Source organism: Camelus dromedarius, chromosome 16 (assembly GCF_036321535.1).
Source record: "Camelus dromedarius isolate mCamDro1 chromosome 16, mCamDro1.pat, whole genome shotgun sequence".
Taxonomy (NCBI): Eukaryota; Metazoa; Chordata; class Mammalia; order Artiodactyla; family Camelidae; genus Camelus; species Camelus dromedarius.
The window spans coordinates 31,636,117-31,650,169 of record NC_087451.1 but is presented as its reverse complement, the minus strand read 5'-3'; the positions used below and the strand labels follow the sequence as shown (position 1 = coordinate 31,650,169).

The 14,053-nt window shown below is 50.2% G+C and overlaps 1 protein-coding gene across 1 annotated transcript in view; it reads right to left on the bottom strand.

Moving 5' to 3' along the window:
* Window positions 1-4,227: 4,227 nt before the first annotated feature.
* SRP68 (signal recognition particle 68) overlaps window positions 4,228-14,053 on the bottom strand; it is a 28,303-nt gene continuing 18,477 nt past the window's right edge. The window contains exons 10-16 of the mRNA XM_010983846.3: window positions 12,763-12,827; window positions 9,559-9,715; window positions 8,816-8,910; window positions 7,719-7,848; window positions 5,984-6,059; window positions 5,535-5,587; window positions 4,228-5,064 (exon numbers count right to left, since the gene is read on the bottom strand). Of these exons, the coding sequence (XP_010982148.1) occupies window positions 4,837-5,064; window positions 5,535-5,587; window positions 5,984-6,059; window positions 7,719-7,848; window positions 8,816-8,910; window positions 9,559-9,715; window positions 12,763-12,827 (804 nt within the window). The 3' untranslated portion in view covers window positions 4,228-4,836. The remainder of the gene's footprint in view (window positions 5,065-5,534; window positions 5,588-5,983; window positions 6,060-7,718; window positions 7,849-8,815; window positions 8,911-9,558; window positions 9,716-12,762; window positions 12,828-14,053) is intronic.

The following is a 14,053-nucleotide window of genomic DNA, read 5'->3' as shown; positions in this document are numbered from 1 at the left end:
GTCTGCAGGTCCCCAGTTGGCTGGGAGGGCAAGGTCAAGGCTGCCTTGCATGCCTGTCCCTCCCTAGAAGTGATTCCCTTTCTCTAGCCTTGGGCAACTGTGGCCGGCCCCAGTTCACCTGTGGGACCAGTACGGGTGCAGCCCACACATCCGGGCTGCGGCAGCCACCTGCTGCACAAGCCCCGCTGCGTTCCAGAGGGCTGCAGCCTGCCCGCTTTCACTCGGGGACTGCTGGGCCTCCAGGTGTCCCCAAGGGCTCTGGGCCTGTCACCTTGGAGACAATGGCTTGGCCTTTGGGGACCTGCAGCCCCATTATGGAGATGTTCAGATATGATAGAGGCGGCTAATTAGCTGTGTCCCTTGCAAGGTGAGCAGGCCAGCATGGCAGCAGGGGACAGAGTTACACTGGCTGTGTTAAAGCAGCGGGGGTTCAGCTGCAGCAAGCCCCGTTCCCCAGTCTGAGGGGAAAATGAAAGAATTAGTAACAGTCTTCTAGCTGAGGGGCAGGCCCGCCGAATCCGTCTCCATTGCCAGGAAACTGGGAGGCACACGGGGCAGCACGTTAGCCTCCACCTGCTGTGACGCCGCTGCTTAGACCCCGCAGGACACAGCTCCGGGAAGGGGAGAGAGAGAGGCGGTCTGCTGCGAGAAGGGAGGGGGCACCGTGAACCGGAGGGCCTGCGCACCCTCAGCCGTGTGGCCCCGCAGCTCGATGCACAGCAGCGCACACATCCTGGACCGTGGGCTCAGACTAAGGCTACAGGGAGGAGGAGGAGGAGGAGAGGCTGCCACGCAGATTCAGTCCCAGCAAGGCTGGGTCTCCTCCCGAGAGGCCCGGGTCAGGGCCAGGCCAGGGCTCAGGCGTGAATGGGGCCCACAGGCAGCAGTGCAACGAGAAGCACGGTTTTCTAATGCCAGCTCCACCTGTGGGGAGCAGAGGGGAGAAGATTCTTATCTGTCAGGGGCCCACCAGGTACTCAGCCGTCTGCATGTTAGACAACCAGGTGCCCCTGTCTTATGGGTGACGACCCCCACCCCCTTCCAAGCCAAGAGGAGCCAGAGCTGACGAGCATCACCAGCTCCAGGGACCGGCTGCCTGCCTGTGGGGACTGCATTGCTTCCTGCCAGAAGATCCGTGGGAAAAGTTCAGCCTAACAGAAAAGAACGTGGTTCTCTTCCAAGGAGTCAGACTGAGCGTGAGGACACATAGTTGCAGTTAATGGAGGTGAACAAAACCGCCTGCTGAAAACAGGGACCACAGAGCAGCAAGGCTCCCCTTTCCAACACAATGCAAATCACAGTGGGTGCGGGGAGGGAGGAAAGCAGCGCCCACCTGCCTTGGAGCTGCTGGTCTCGGCACCAGCGCGAGATGTCCTCAGCCAGAGCTGCCCCAGATCCCGCCCTGGGAGCAAAAGCAACAAAACAGTACCATAGCTTCTGAGATCACAGTCCCTGAACAGCTGGAAAAGGCCAGATAAAAGTGCTCCACCAGTATTCATCAGCCGAAATTGTATTTTAACTTGTGCCGACCGACAACACGGCTCGCCAACACTCGCAGAGCCTTTCCTGGGCCACAGGGTGCTTATGCGGAGGGGAGACTCCTGCAGCGAGGGGCTGGGCCGGTCCCTTGTGTGTCCCCGCCCGCGCCCACGCAGGGTCTTCAATGTCTCACAGAACAACAGGCTAGGTTCTTCCAGTTGGTGTTGTCATGATGTAGGCAGTTTCCAATTTATCTCTTTGCTTTGGAACATCAATAAATTTTACAGCTAAATCTGGTTTCCATCTCCCCTGTAGCAGTAAGTGTCTTACAGAGAAAAAAAAAAGAGAGAACCATCACATACTTTTGCTATCTTTGGACATTTTCTAGACCTCTGAAGGTTCCAAGCTTCTCAAAGCTGCAGACAGCAACGTGCTGTTTAGAATTCTGTGATCAATTAGCTTTTGTGTAGAATTGATGCCAAGTGTGTGAAATTAGCATCGCCATGGTGATGACAGTGAACAGGAAGGGTGCAGCCCCTGTCCTGGAGTCCTTGCAGCCGAGCGTCCTCTCCTGGGGTTGGGGGTTAAGCCATCACCTCAGACTCGGGAACAAAGACAGGCAAAGAGGTCCAGGGCTGTGGTGGGTGGACGGGTACCTGCCACCCCAGGCTGTCACCTCACGGCTGTGGTGAAAGGCTCAGGTTGCCACCAGAGGAAGGAGATGGAACCAAGCCTGGCAGTGTTTCATTTCAAACAGGGAATCCAAGGATCATCAGCTGATTTAACAGAAACTCAGAGCGAGTACGGCAAACAATGCATATAAAAGGGAAAAAACTGAGACTGAGCAGTGGAGGGGGGGCCTGTCCAGTCCCAACTGCCTGACGTTCCTTTTTACCAACAGAACGAACAGAGTTAAGGGTGACAGACTTGGCCAAATCATGTCTTTCCCATCCAAGGTTCAACCTTATTCCTCTAAGTTCATACGCAGAGCTTTTACCTCTAACGTCTCTGCAGATCAAAACCATCACCACCCGACAGATCAGAAAATAAAGACTCAACCGCAGTCTCAGGCATGTTCTAAAAACTGACTTATCTGAGCTTCCCTATTACTCTCAGTATCAGGGAGGCAGAAGACTCTTCCAGGGTCACAGCCCATCCTGGGGGAGGGACACGAGCCAGAGCAGCAGGAAGGACCTGCTGAAGGCAGAGCGAGTGTCCACATCCCTTCCTTACTCCTGGAGACCTCACTGCCACCCCCCCCACCCCCCCGCCGCTCTCATGGAAGGACCGCGCAGCCTCTGCAGTCTCCTTCTGTGAGTTTGCCCAGCAGAGTCTGGCCCGGCCCACGGAAGAGCCCAGGGCTAACTCTGACCCTGTTCCCATGAGAGGCGACGGCCACTTCCCAGGCCTGAGGACAGGAATGGGGTCCTGCTTTCTGTGCTCTGTCCCCCATGACACCACCTGTTTAAGGTCTAGGGAGTCCACGTGAAGGGATGTGTGAGCGAACCGAGACCTCGGCCCAGCCGGGTCTGTCTTATGTAAACATGTGCTTTTAACACTAAATGTGTCTTGTCACGGCCTCATGGGCTGACAGGAGCCACTGCTACTCAGGACAGCTAGCAGGGACACCACGTGGAAGGGCATGTCTAGTGCAGCCATGAGAAAGCGGCAGCTTAGAAAAGGTTCAAATGAGTGACTCGGGATTCTGGCTCCTGCTCTATCTAAAGATAGTAGGAAGGGCTGGAAGGACTTACTGTGAGCAAGACTAAGGGACATAAACATCTTCCCAGATGGGAACAGAAGGAGCTTCTCCAGCCCCGGCCCCATCCCCACTGCACCACAGACACCGGCCACAAGCAGGCTGGAGGACAGCAGTGGGCCTTGAACTGGGCTCCTGGCGCAGAAGGACGCCCCAGCTGTGGCTACAGCCCAGGTCAGCAAGAGAACGAGGCGAGGGAGGTGCAGAGCCTTGGACCACAGCCCCGGTGCTGCCAACCGCACCGGGGAGGGAGTTGGAGGAGGCTGAGGAAGAGGACGAAGGGCCCCAGTGCTCCCTCGGCCCATTGGGAACACCGACCGAGTTTTCAGGACCAAAATCCAGGACCTCAACCTAAGATCATCTGTGCTGTATCTTCAGAGGGAGGCAGAGAGAGAGGAAAGATATCCCTAAGTTGTGTGGCACAGATGATGAAACTTCCAGTTAAAAAAAAAAAATCAGCTTCCTGAGGCTCTTAGACCCAAAGCAAATCCTGGCGGAAGAAGAGATCCTATCTCTGAGCATCGCAAGAACACTGCCAACACTCAAGTCTAACAGCCACGTCTGATCTGTCTCCCCGCCATCCTCTTCTAACCTCTGGCAATCTCTGCCATTTCCGGGGAAACAGAGGCACCACTGAGCCCAGTGTGTTTAATGCGTCTCACACACCTCATGCTTAAGTCATTTTCACTCCCTGCTTTCTGATATTGCTTTTGCGATTTCTATTATGGATACTAGAATAGAAATAAAAAACTGACTAAGGAAAAAATAAAGGAGCAGGAAGGAAACTGATCAAAATATATGGCACCTAAAAATGACAGGCTGGGCACTCTAAAGACAGAGGGCACCCAACAGTCTCTTATCGGGCACCAGACACATCAATGCTGCTGGGAAGCCGGGAAACACGTGCCAGGACAAGCGCACGCGACCAGGCTCCAAGGAGGGAACTGGGACAGGACACGAGCGAGGGTAGGTAAAACATGCGCACGGTAGCCAGCATCTCTGCCTTTTAATATAAGATTTGTTTTCATCATTTCTGAGTGTAACATATTTCTTCTAAAAATAGAGCTCTTTGCTTGTTCTGAAACTTCTTAACTTTCACTTGGCGGTGATGGGGAATAAGGCTGACTTGTAATTCTGGGTGACGCGGCCAATGTTTCCTAGTCACGGACAAACTCTTCAAGGGATTCTGGATGCTCACAGCAAGGGTAAGTTCATTTCAAATCCATGGTACTGAAGAAACACGACAAAACATTCCGGGCCCCCATCTGTGCCTGGTGTGGACCCCCACAAACACATTACTGACCAAAGGTAATCAACCATGGCTCACGTGAGACCAGATGGCAGGAGCCCTGCCCCCAGAGGGTATGGGCAGAGGACCCTGCACACATTTACCAGAAGACGACAGGGTGCCCTTCTGGCACGCTGGTTAAGAATGGAAGTGTACAAACACACAAGACATAGGAATGCAGGGCTGAGGATGTTATACTCCTGCCTGGGGCCAATGCAGACCTGGATTTAATGTCATGGAACCTGCTGGGGTTTTCTCACAATACAGATTAAGAGTCAGAATCTTCCCCTGCCCCCAACGAAGAGCCTGGTTAGCTCCTGAATCCAAAGATGCCCTTGATGTATCCAGTGAGGCCACTCTTGGTCTTCTGCTCCAACTTGTCCTCAAGGGGTGGGAAAGCCACATGGTTGAGGGCCAGGTCAAAGAACAAAGGCTTGCACGGGATGGGCTGGAATCCCGGCGGGAAGTGCACGAGGTTGGCTTGCTTGGTGACGAGGGAAGGGTCCAGGCAGAATGTCTCAAACCGTTCGACTAGAGGCTGAAAGTCAAATCAAAGGCAGGAACTCAGACGTTAATCTCAGTCTATCCGCGGATCAGTCCCTACGTGCCGGGCACCCAGTTCAGAGCTCACATGTGCTGTCTCACTCAACCCCCACAAACCTATGAGGTGCCACCATGTTCCCATCTTATAGCTGAGAGTCAGTGAAGCCTAGTGAGGGTGAGGAGGGGGCTGGGGCTGGGGTGCAGGCCTGGCCGATGTCCAAGACAGAGCTCCTGGCCAGGGGTGCTACTCTGCACAGTAAGTTCCTAACTTTATTTGGGACCATCTAGATAAGACCTAACAAACCTTATGTAGGCAGCTTTCAAGTCCTGAGTAAAAGAAGGGAGGGAAGTAGGGTGTTTCCTAAGAAATTAAGGGTCCTCTGCTCTACACATGAGTACATATTCTTACTTAGGTGAGTTATAAGGGATCTTCTTTATTCCTGAAAAGCCACAGCCGAGACTTACCTTATTATCCTTGACTTGGGAAGAAGTCTCTGTTTGGTGGGAGTCATTTGTATCTGAAAGTTTCACAGGATTCAGTGAGAACAGGGACTTGACACACTACTGTCATGAATGATACCTATCACAACTTTAGGTTCTAAATCCTAAGCACAAAGGCAGCCAGTGTGTGGGGAGTTAGCCCTCTCCCTCCTGAGACCAAAGTTGGTGGAGAAGTAGTGCAGGTAACAGACAACAAACCCCAGAACCAATGTCACCGGCCCAGCGAAGCTGGCGTGGTTGAATGGAAGACACTCATAGGCAGAAGTAGCAGCAGGAAAAAATTCAAACCTTACAGATTAACCAAAACAACCCTTTTCAATCTTAAAACAGAAGGATGAGGAGTCGGGGAGAAGAGGGGTAGCAGTGGAGGGGACTCTGGGAAGACGGCAGCAGAGAACAGGCAGGTGGCTCACCCAGGATCGCGGCCGCCTGCAGAGAGCACTTCTCCGACCTCACTTGCGTGATGAGCTCTTGCACGTCAGGCAGGTCCTGTAACGATGCAGACAACGTGCACTCACGAGCTGGGGCCTCTCAGAGGAGTGCACTGAACTAACCTGAGGTTAAGTGACTCCACTAATATATTCATGGGGTTTTAGACTTTTTAAATGGTTCTCCCTACTTTAAAAACAACACCAAAGAAACTAGCCTGTTTCAAAACGGGAAAACTATGGCACGGCTTAAGAACCAATGCCTAGAAACAATGGCGACAATGATAGCTTAGTAAACCTGCCATCCACTAAACGCATGAGGTGCCAGGCACTGCTCCGTGTGGTTCACGTAACTGCTAACTGCATCTAACTGCATCTTCATGATAATCCTCAGACAGACTGCACTTGCATTTTACAGATGAGGAGACAAAAGCACAAAGAGGCCAAAGAACATGCCGTCACGTGCCCAGCGGCAGCAAGACAGGGATCAGAGCCAGGCCACCTGGCTCACGGGCTTGAGCCCGACCCACTGACCTCCTGCTTCTGTGAGGGTGATGCCGTTCTCTTGCTCCACCTCTTACTTGGCAAAATTTGGAATTGCCTGAGTAGGCCTGGATACTGCTGAATCCTTCACATCTCTGTTCCCTGACACTCTCCCCCAAAACCAGCCGACACATTAGGTCAGATGGACACACTAAGTTTTGTAAAAGCCTCTTTCTTCTCTCCGGAGATAAACCATCCACGCTGGTTTGCCTCCACATTCCAGACACCCCACCCGATGACACTGCCACACTGGCCACCCCATCCCCTGCCCACACTCACCTCCACCTCCTCTTTCCTCTCTCCACCTTCACGCTCTTCCTTCTTTTGTATTCACAGGTGGCCTCCTGCAAGCAAGTCTTGCGCCCGAGGCAAAACCACAAGCTCTCTGAAGGTAGTAACCTCCAGAGGTTTCTCCTTCAACCCTGAGCCCAGCGCTGTTCCAGCAGATACAAGAGCCCTAAGAGCAGCAACTCTCACACTGGCTCTGACATTAGCATCAGGAACCTTAGCTTGCTTTTCTAAACACTCTCTACTCATAAAATATACACAGGTTTCTTAGACCAGTGCTGTAAGAACCTCTATGTCCTCACAGCAGCCCACAAGTTTAAAAAGCTACAGCCATTCCACAATTAGTACAATAAACCAGATCAGCACGTAAGCTTTGATATACACCCAGATCGCCTGGGGATCTTGCTAAAACACACTCGACTCAGCAGGCCTGGGTGGGGCCTGAGAACCTGCATTCCAAACAAACTCCCAAATGCTGCTGTGGCTGGCCCAGGCACATTCTGTGGGGAAAGGCCCCACCAATGGTTCTCAGCTTGGGTGCACATTAGAATCACTGAGGGGCTTTAAAAAACCCTAATGCTCATACCAGATCCCACATCAATTAGAACCAGAATCTCTGAGGATGAGACCCAGACATCCACCTTTTAAAAATCTTCCGAGGCGACTCAACACGTGGCCAAGTCCAAGAACAGTAACCAGAGGAACGGCTATCCTTCTTAGAACCTGATTCCCCCGCAGGCCTGGAACGCCGCCATGAGTTACACCCTGACACCGGCAGCTCCGGGCACTCGGGGAAGCACCTCAGCCCACGGCTGACCAGGCAGGAGTCGTCGCAGCCTCACTGCACAAGTGCTCGGGGCTTGGGAACAAGGAGAGGCCAAAGGCTCACCTTCAGGCTGTTCCTGAAGGCTCCAGCGTCGGCAGTCACTTCGTTGGCGTACTTCAGGACCCTGTCGTACAGGACGAGAGCTTCGCTCCACTTCCTCACCAGCACGTAGGACTGAGCGATGAAGAAACACCTGATGAGGCAGGGAAGACAGCCTCAGTGTTTTCTTAAGCAGCAGTCGCCCCAGACCAAGGCCCTCCTTGCTGTTTAGGCTAAGCTGCAAAGCTTCTTCACCTTGGGATCACTGCATGGGATGTCAGAGCCCACTACGCTCAACGTTCAAGCTTGCCAGGCTAACGTGCAGACTCCCCCGAAACCGGAGGTGACAGTGTAGGGCTGAAGCTGACCCACGGTTTTTACTCACTGGCTGACTCTGCAAAGAACGGGCAGTGCGCAAACAGCACAGCGAAGAAGCTGGAGACAGGCAGGAAGGAGGGATGCTGCCAAGCCCAGACAGACACCCTGCCCACCACCGCCCACACACCTAAGACACAACCGCTCCTCTCGGCTCCCCTCTTTCAAAAACCAAATCCAAAGAAACCTCTTTCTAATGGAAATTACTCTGCTGGGATCAACAGAGCCTGAGCACTGCTGGTCCTTGACAGGAGCCAGAGGGCACTGGGGTGTGCGTGTGGGCTGGAAGAGGAAAGGCAAAAACACCCAGGGCTCTCCTGTGCCGTTCTGCCCAGGTCCCCAACTTGCTGCATAGTCCACTCCCACTTCACAAACAGTACAATCCATTTACGAAACTGACAGGTTTAGCTTTCTCCCAATTTAGCTCAGGTTCCCTGAATCGGTCGCTCTGGTTCTGCTAATTAACATTTTTCCAACACTTGTCCCTTTTCCACTGGGAGGAGGGAGGAAAGAGAAGGGAAAAGATGTTTAACGTATGTGCTCCCCAGCTCCCCTAAGCTGTCCAAGGAGCCAAGCTACCCTGGAAATGCCCAGCCACAACCTGAGACTTCCCTGGAACATGCTAGGCTGACTGCTCTCTCATCACACAGCCAATGACCCAGCCTTTTGGGGGACGGGACATGCTCCCAAGGCTTCTAGAACCATCGGATGGTAGAAGAGACCCTGTCTGTCCCACGGGGACTTACCTGTAAGCCTTGTACACCAGAGTTTTGAGGCCTATCTCTTTCTGGAAGGCTCTGTCCTCCTCTAAGCCAGGAAGCTGGAGCAGTTCCACAAGATTCTGCACAACAGATGCAACAAGGAAACTCATGAAGAGGAGGCCTCATATTGAGTTTCTGACAGAAGACTTGTAAAACAGACATGGGCAAAAAGAACCACCTAGGCTTCAAATAACGGGGAAAAGTCTGTGACAAGTGACTTGGCAGCAGCCATCCCCGGTGTCACCTCCGCCCTCCTGATACTGAAAGCCTGTTTTTCTTTTCTCTCTTAGTCACACCTCACCTCCCTCAGAGGCTTCTTGGACCGTCTCAGCTAGAGGGGTTCTCTCTGGCTCTGAACCCAGACGGCCCACTCACGTGGCATCTCCACAGCCACCTTGTTTGTGTGCAGGGCTCTCGTCAGCTAGCTGACTGACTGACTGACGATCTCCCAGCGCGCTGAGGCAGGGGGGCCTCAGGTCCCAGGATGCCCCATAGCATGCGGGAGGCTCCCTTGCCCAGAGAAGCGCTCAGTCAGCACCTGCGGGTTCACTAGTGTCTACACGTCGACACATCTGAATAGCGGGCTCACGGGCTGCTGACCTGGTACAAGCACAAGACCTCTGACTTCTACTGAGACACCAACGCTCCCGGCTGTCACAGCCCTCTCGCTATGCAAAGCTCGGTCACTTTGCACGGGCCAGGCTCTCGCTCTCCCAGTCCCCAGGCACCTGCAGGATGATGTCATAGAGCCGGATCAGGTCCTGGGGCCGGGGAGCGCGCCTGCTGTCGTCATCCGGCTGTTGCTGCAGCAGTGCCTTCTGCAGACCTTTAGCCATGTTCTCGTTGCGCTTGATCGCTGTTGACAGCTTGATGTAAGTCAGGTAGCTGGAATGTACCACATGGCAGCTCAGGTTATGCTCAGGGAAGCTGATGTTCTGGGAAGAGCACGGGACCACAAGCTGGGACTGACCTAGGGGAAGTGTGGGGTGGATGGTGTGTCATAATGCAGGGCCGTTAGGACTGGGCCTTAAGCTTGAAGGGCCTCAAATTCTGGCTGCTGTTCAGTGGCTAACTTGCAGGGGACCAGTAAGAGACCTTATGATAAAATTTGATTTTAGGTGAATCACATCCACTCTATATTTTTTAAATAGCCACAGAGCTGCTAATTTCAGAGGGCATGGCTGGTCCTTAAGATGACTGATGAATGATGAACTAGTTCCAGGAACAAGGACTAGTTAACTGCCTGGCCCGCACTGTAAGGACAGTGTACTTGCGTGACAGCTGCTCCTACTCATCTGATGACCTTCTCTTCTCAGAAAATACTGAGCCACAGTCTCTATGGAGGGTTAGGCACAGTAAACACGTGTATGTATCAGAGACCATGTATGATGCCTGCTTATTTTAACTGCACCATCTGGAAAATCTCTTTAATATTTGGGGATTAAAAACATGGTAACTATTTAAGTCTGTCTAAGAAGTATTTAGGCCTCTAGATTCCCACCCCACTGTGGCAGAGGCTGGAGGCATCCCTGGGAGAGGATACAAAAGAGGCCAGGACAGGGGATACAGGCATAGCTGATACAGGGGCCCCATAAAGAACCAGGGGAGCTGAGGGACTGTCAAGTTCCGAGTGCCGACCTCCTAGCTGCCTTCTCCTACTCAGCTTCCAGAACAAGAGTAGCCTGGTATATTCCAGGGATCTGACCAGCCCAAGAAAAAACCCTTCAAGATTCGAGTCGGGGGTCCTCGGTGGAAGGGCAGAGCCAGAATGCCTACAGTGAAACCCACAGCTGACGAGCTCCACGGATATGTGCAGAGCTCCCACAGATACGCCCCAGTCTTTAACAGGAGTAGATGAAGAAGGATCACCAGGCCTTTTAAGGGAAACCTCTAGTAAGACAGAAGAGGCCAAGACCGAGAAGGAAAAAAAAAGCAACTTGGAAGAACCAGACTTTGCAGGGAGAAGAAACCTTCACACAACTATTATTAGTAATCTCAGAAGACAAGGGAAGACTTCGCGGTTGTGAAGTTAGAATGAGACACTACTTAAAAGTAATATTCAAAAAACCCAAATGAGTTCTTAGAAATTAAAATGGCATTGGAAATGAGAAAGGCTATATAGGAGTCAGATGGGCAGTCAGGAGGGGTCAGGGTGTAGAACAGGAGTGGAGCAGCTGAGAGCAGGCTGTAGAGGATAGTGGTAAGAAATGCCGAAATCCCAAAATCCAGAAGTAGCAACATGCACTGTCATTTAGAGACATGAGAGTAAATACTGAAAGAATTTGTTAAAAGAATTAAAAGTGGCTGCTTCTGAGAAATGGAAGGAAAGGTCATGAGATGGATTTTCCTGAAGCTTTGCAGAAAAATCAGACTCTCAAAGTAAGTATCATTCACAGAGTGGTATAGGAATCTAGATACATCTTTACAGAGTTTTATTAAAACACAAGAGCCACCTGATTTCTGCCTTCCGTTTACCCCGAAGCTGATTTCTGATCCTAAATGAAATCATAATCCCGAAACTAGCCACCTGTAGAGGCGGGTGAACGGCTCCAAGGGCAAGGGGCTTCACAATTTGAAAGTTTCCTGACCCTTGTTGAAGCTCTCTGGTCTTTCAAGGTTGGGAAGCTGATCAACTCCTCACTTTGCCTCTCTGTGGCTGTTAACTACCAACATGTGCCCTCACCTCCTGGGGCCTCATCTTTCTCACGGGGTTGTGGAAACAGAAGGCGGCTACTGGCCACTCTTGCTCGATATTCCATGCATCTGCGTCATCTGGCAGTTAATCTGACATTCGCATGGTACCAAATTCTCCAGGAACAGAGATTAAGATAGAGACAGGAGTTTTTGTGGGTTTGTCTTTAAAAAAAAAAAGGGAGGGGGCAGGTGAAAATATTGAAAATATTGCCAGGTTCACTAAAAAGTTACTAGCAGTGACTAAGAAATGAACTTTCAAGGTCACATGGAAAGAGAATCTGACAAGAAAGAGAGAAATGGAGTTTTATTTTCTCCTGAGGAAGTCTGAAAAATGTCACTCTGCCTCCTTTCTTCTGTGAAACAAAATGATCCACCTTTAAAAAAATTAAATTTGACAAGATGATTTTAAAATGCATATAAAAGAGCAAAGGGAGAAAAACAGTCAAGATATGCCTGAGGGAAAACCTGGTGGGGGAACTTGCTCTGCCAGATACCAGGACTTGTCATAAAGTTAAGAGCAAATCACCGCACTGGTGTTAGTACAGACCAACAAATCAGCAGAGCAGAAGAGCCCAGAAAAAGAGCATGCAAGCAGAAAACAGGACGTGCTCCTGCAGAGTAGCAGGGAAAGGACAAACAGTCAATAAATTGTACCCTGGAACAATCCGTTATCCTCAAGGAAAGGCGAAGTAGATCCTTACCTCATTCAAAAATAAACTCCAGATGGAATTCAACTTGAGCTGAAACTGAACTTAAGTGTGAAAGGGTCGACTTAAAAACACTCAGAACACAGAGGGGAGAGTGGTTAGATGTAGAAGAGGGGGAAGAATCAACAAGGGTGGGGCCAGAGGGAGCTTCAACATTATTGGTTCTATTCCAGGTCTTATGTTGTATAAAAATTTTAATTATACATATTAGAGTAATATGCAAATGTGAGACTCACATGATAAAAGTACACAAATGCATTAGTACTTTAATACGTATCAATAAATTATAAATTATACATAAACATTACATATGCTCTTTTGTTCCAATGATGTTATTACACAATGTTAAAAAGTAATAAAATTACACCTCTCAGGGAGGGATGGAAATGTGAGCTGTCTTGACTGTGGTGGTGGTGTACACGTCGATCAAAATTCATCAAATTGCACATCTGAAATACGTGCAGTTTACTGTATAGGAACCGTATCACAATAAAGGTGTTTAAAAAAAAGTAATAAAATTACAGCCCTTACCTGTGCAGGTACTGAAGATTCGATACCTTCCCCGATTCCCCTTCAAGGGTATAATCTCTCTGTTTCTGCAGAAAGTGAGAAGGTAAAGATAAAACGGCTGATCCTATCCTTGGCTCTGACTACCTCATTCAATGGTGTGGTGCCCCAGTGCCCTGGAACACAGGCACAGACAGTTAGAGGTCCTCAAATATCAAAGATCTATTAGGCATATTCTAGAACAGGGCCACTCAGTTGCCACTGGCATCCAAAAACTGGACTTGAACAAGAGAATTCAGAGTAATGGCCAGTAAGGTTTCCTGCCACTGTGTCCAATGTCCAGACCCAAAGCACCAACAACAGACAGGCCACAGTCCACAGCTCCATCTTAGGATCTATGTCTTAGACCCAAGCTCTATGTCTTTGCTATCAGCTCTTGCCTTTGTGGTTGGCTGAATAAATGGCCCCCAAAGATGTCCACATCCTAACTGGAACCTGTGAAGATGTTACCTTACATGGTAAGAGATCTTACAAATGTGATGAAGTTAAGGATCTCTTGATCAGCCTAAATTATCCAGGTGGGCCCCAAATAATCATAGGCTCCTTATAAGAGGGAGGTAGTAGGGTCAACAATATACAGGAGATATTGGGACTGAAGCAGAAGTCGGACAGGAAAGAAAATACTATGCTGCTGGCTTTGAGGATGGAGGAAGGGGCCACAAGGCAAGAAATGCAGGAGGCCTCTACTAGTGGAAAATGCATTCTCTGGAATACTGGAAATGGATTCTCCCCTAGAGCTTCCAAAAGGAATGCAGCCCTATGAACCCATTTTTGACTTCTGACCTCCAGAACTGTAAGATAATACATTTGCATTGTTTTAAGCCATTAAGTTTATGGTAATGTTACAGCAGCAACAGAAAACGAATACACCTTCCTATCACCATATTCCTTCCATTCTGTGAGGTGTGTACTGAATTCAGCTGCTGTGCATTCAAGGTAAACGGCAGAGGCTGGGCTCTGTACGTACCTGCTAAATCAAGGAGGGGAAGTATAATAAACAAAGGCAGCTTAACAGGAGAAGGTAACAAGTGACTACAGCCCAACATCTATTTATTGAAACTTTTATACAGAAAGTGCTGTGGTAGATGACTAAAGAAATACACAGTTGCTTTTAATATGCCTATAATCTTAAAAATGTAACAAATAAATATAAAACAATGCACAGAGTGTTAAAAGGCAGTACCTCAAGCAAAAATTACTGCTGCAAGTATCAGATACTCAGAAAATGGAGAGATGTGGGCTCGGGTAGTGCAGG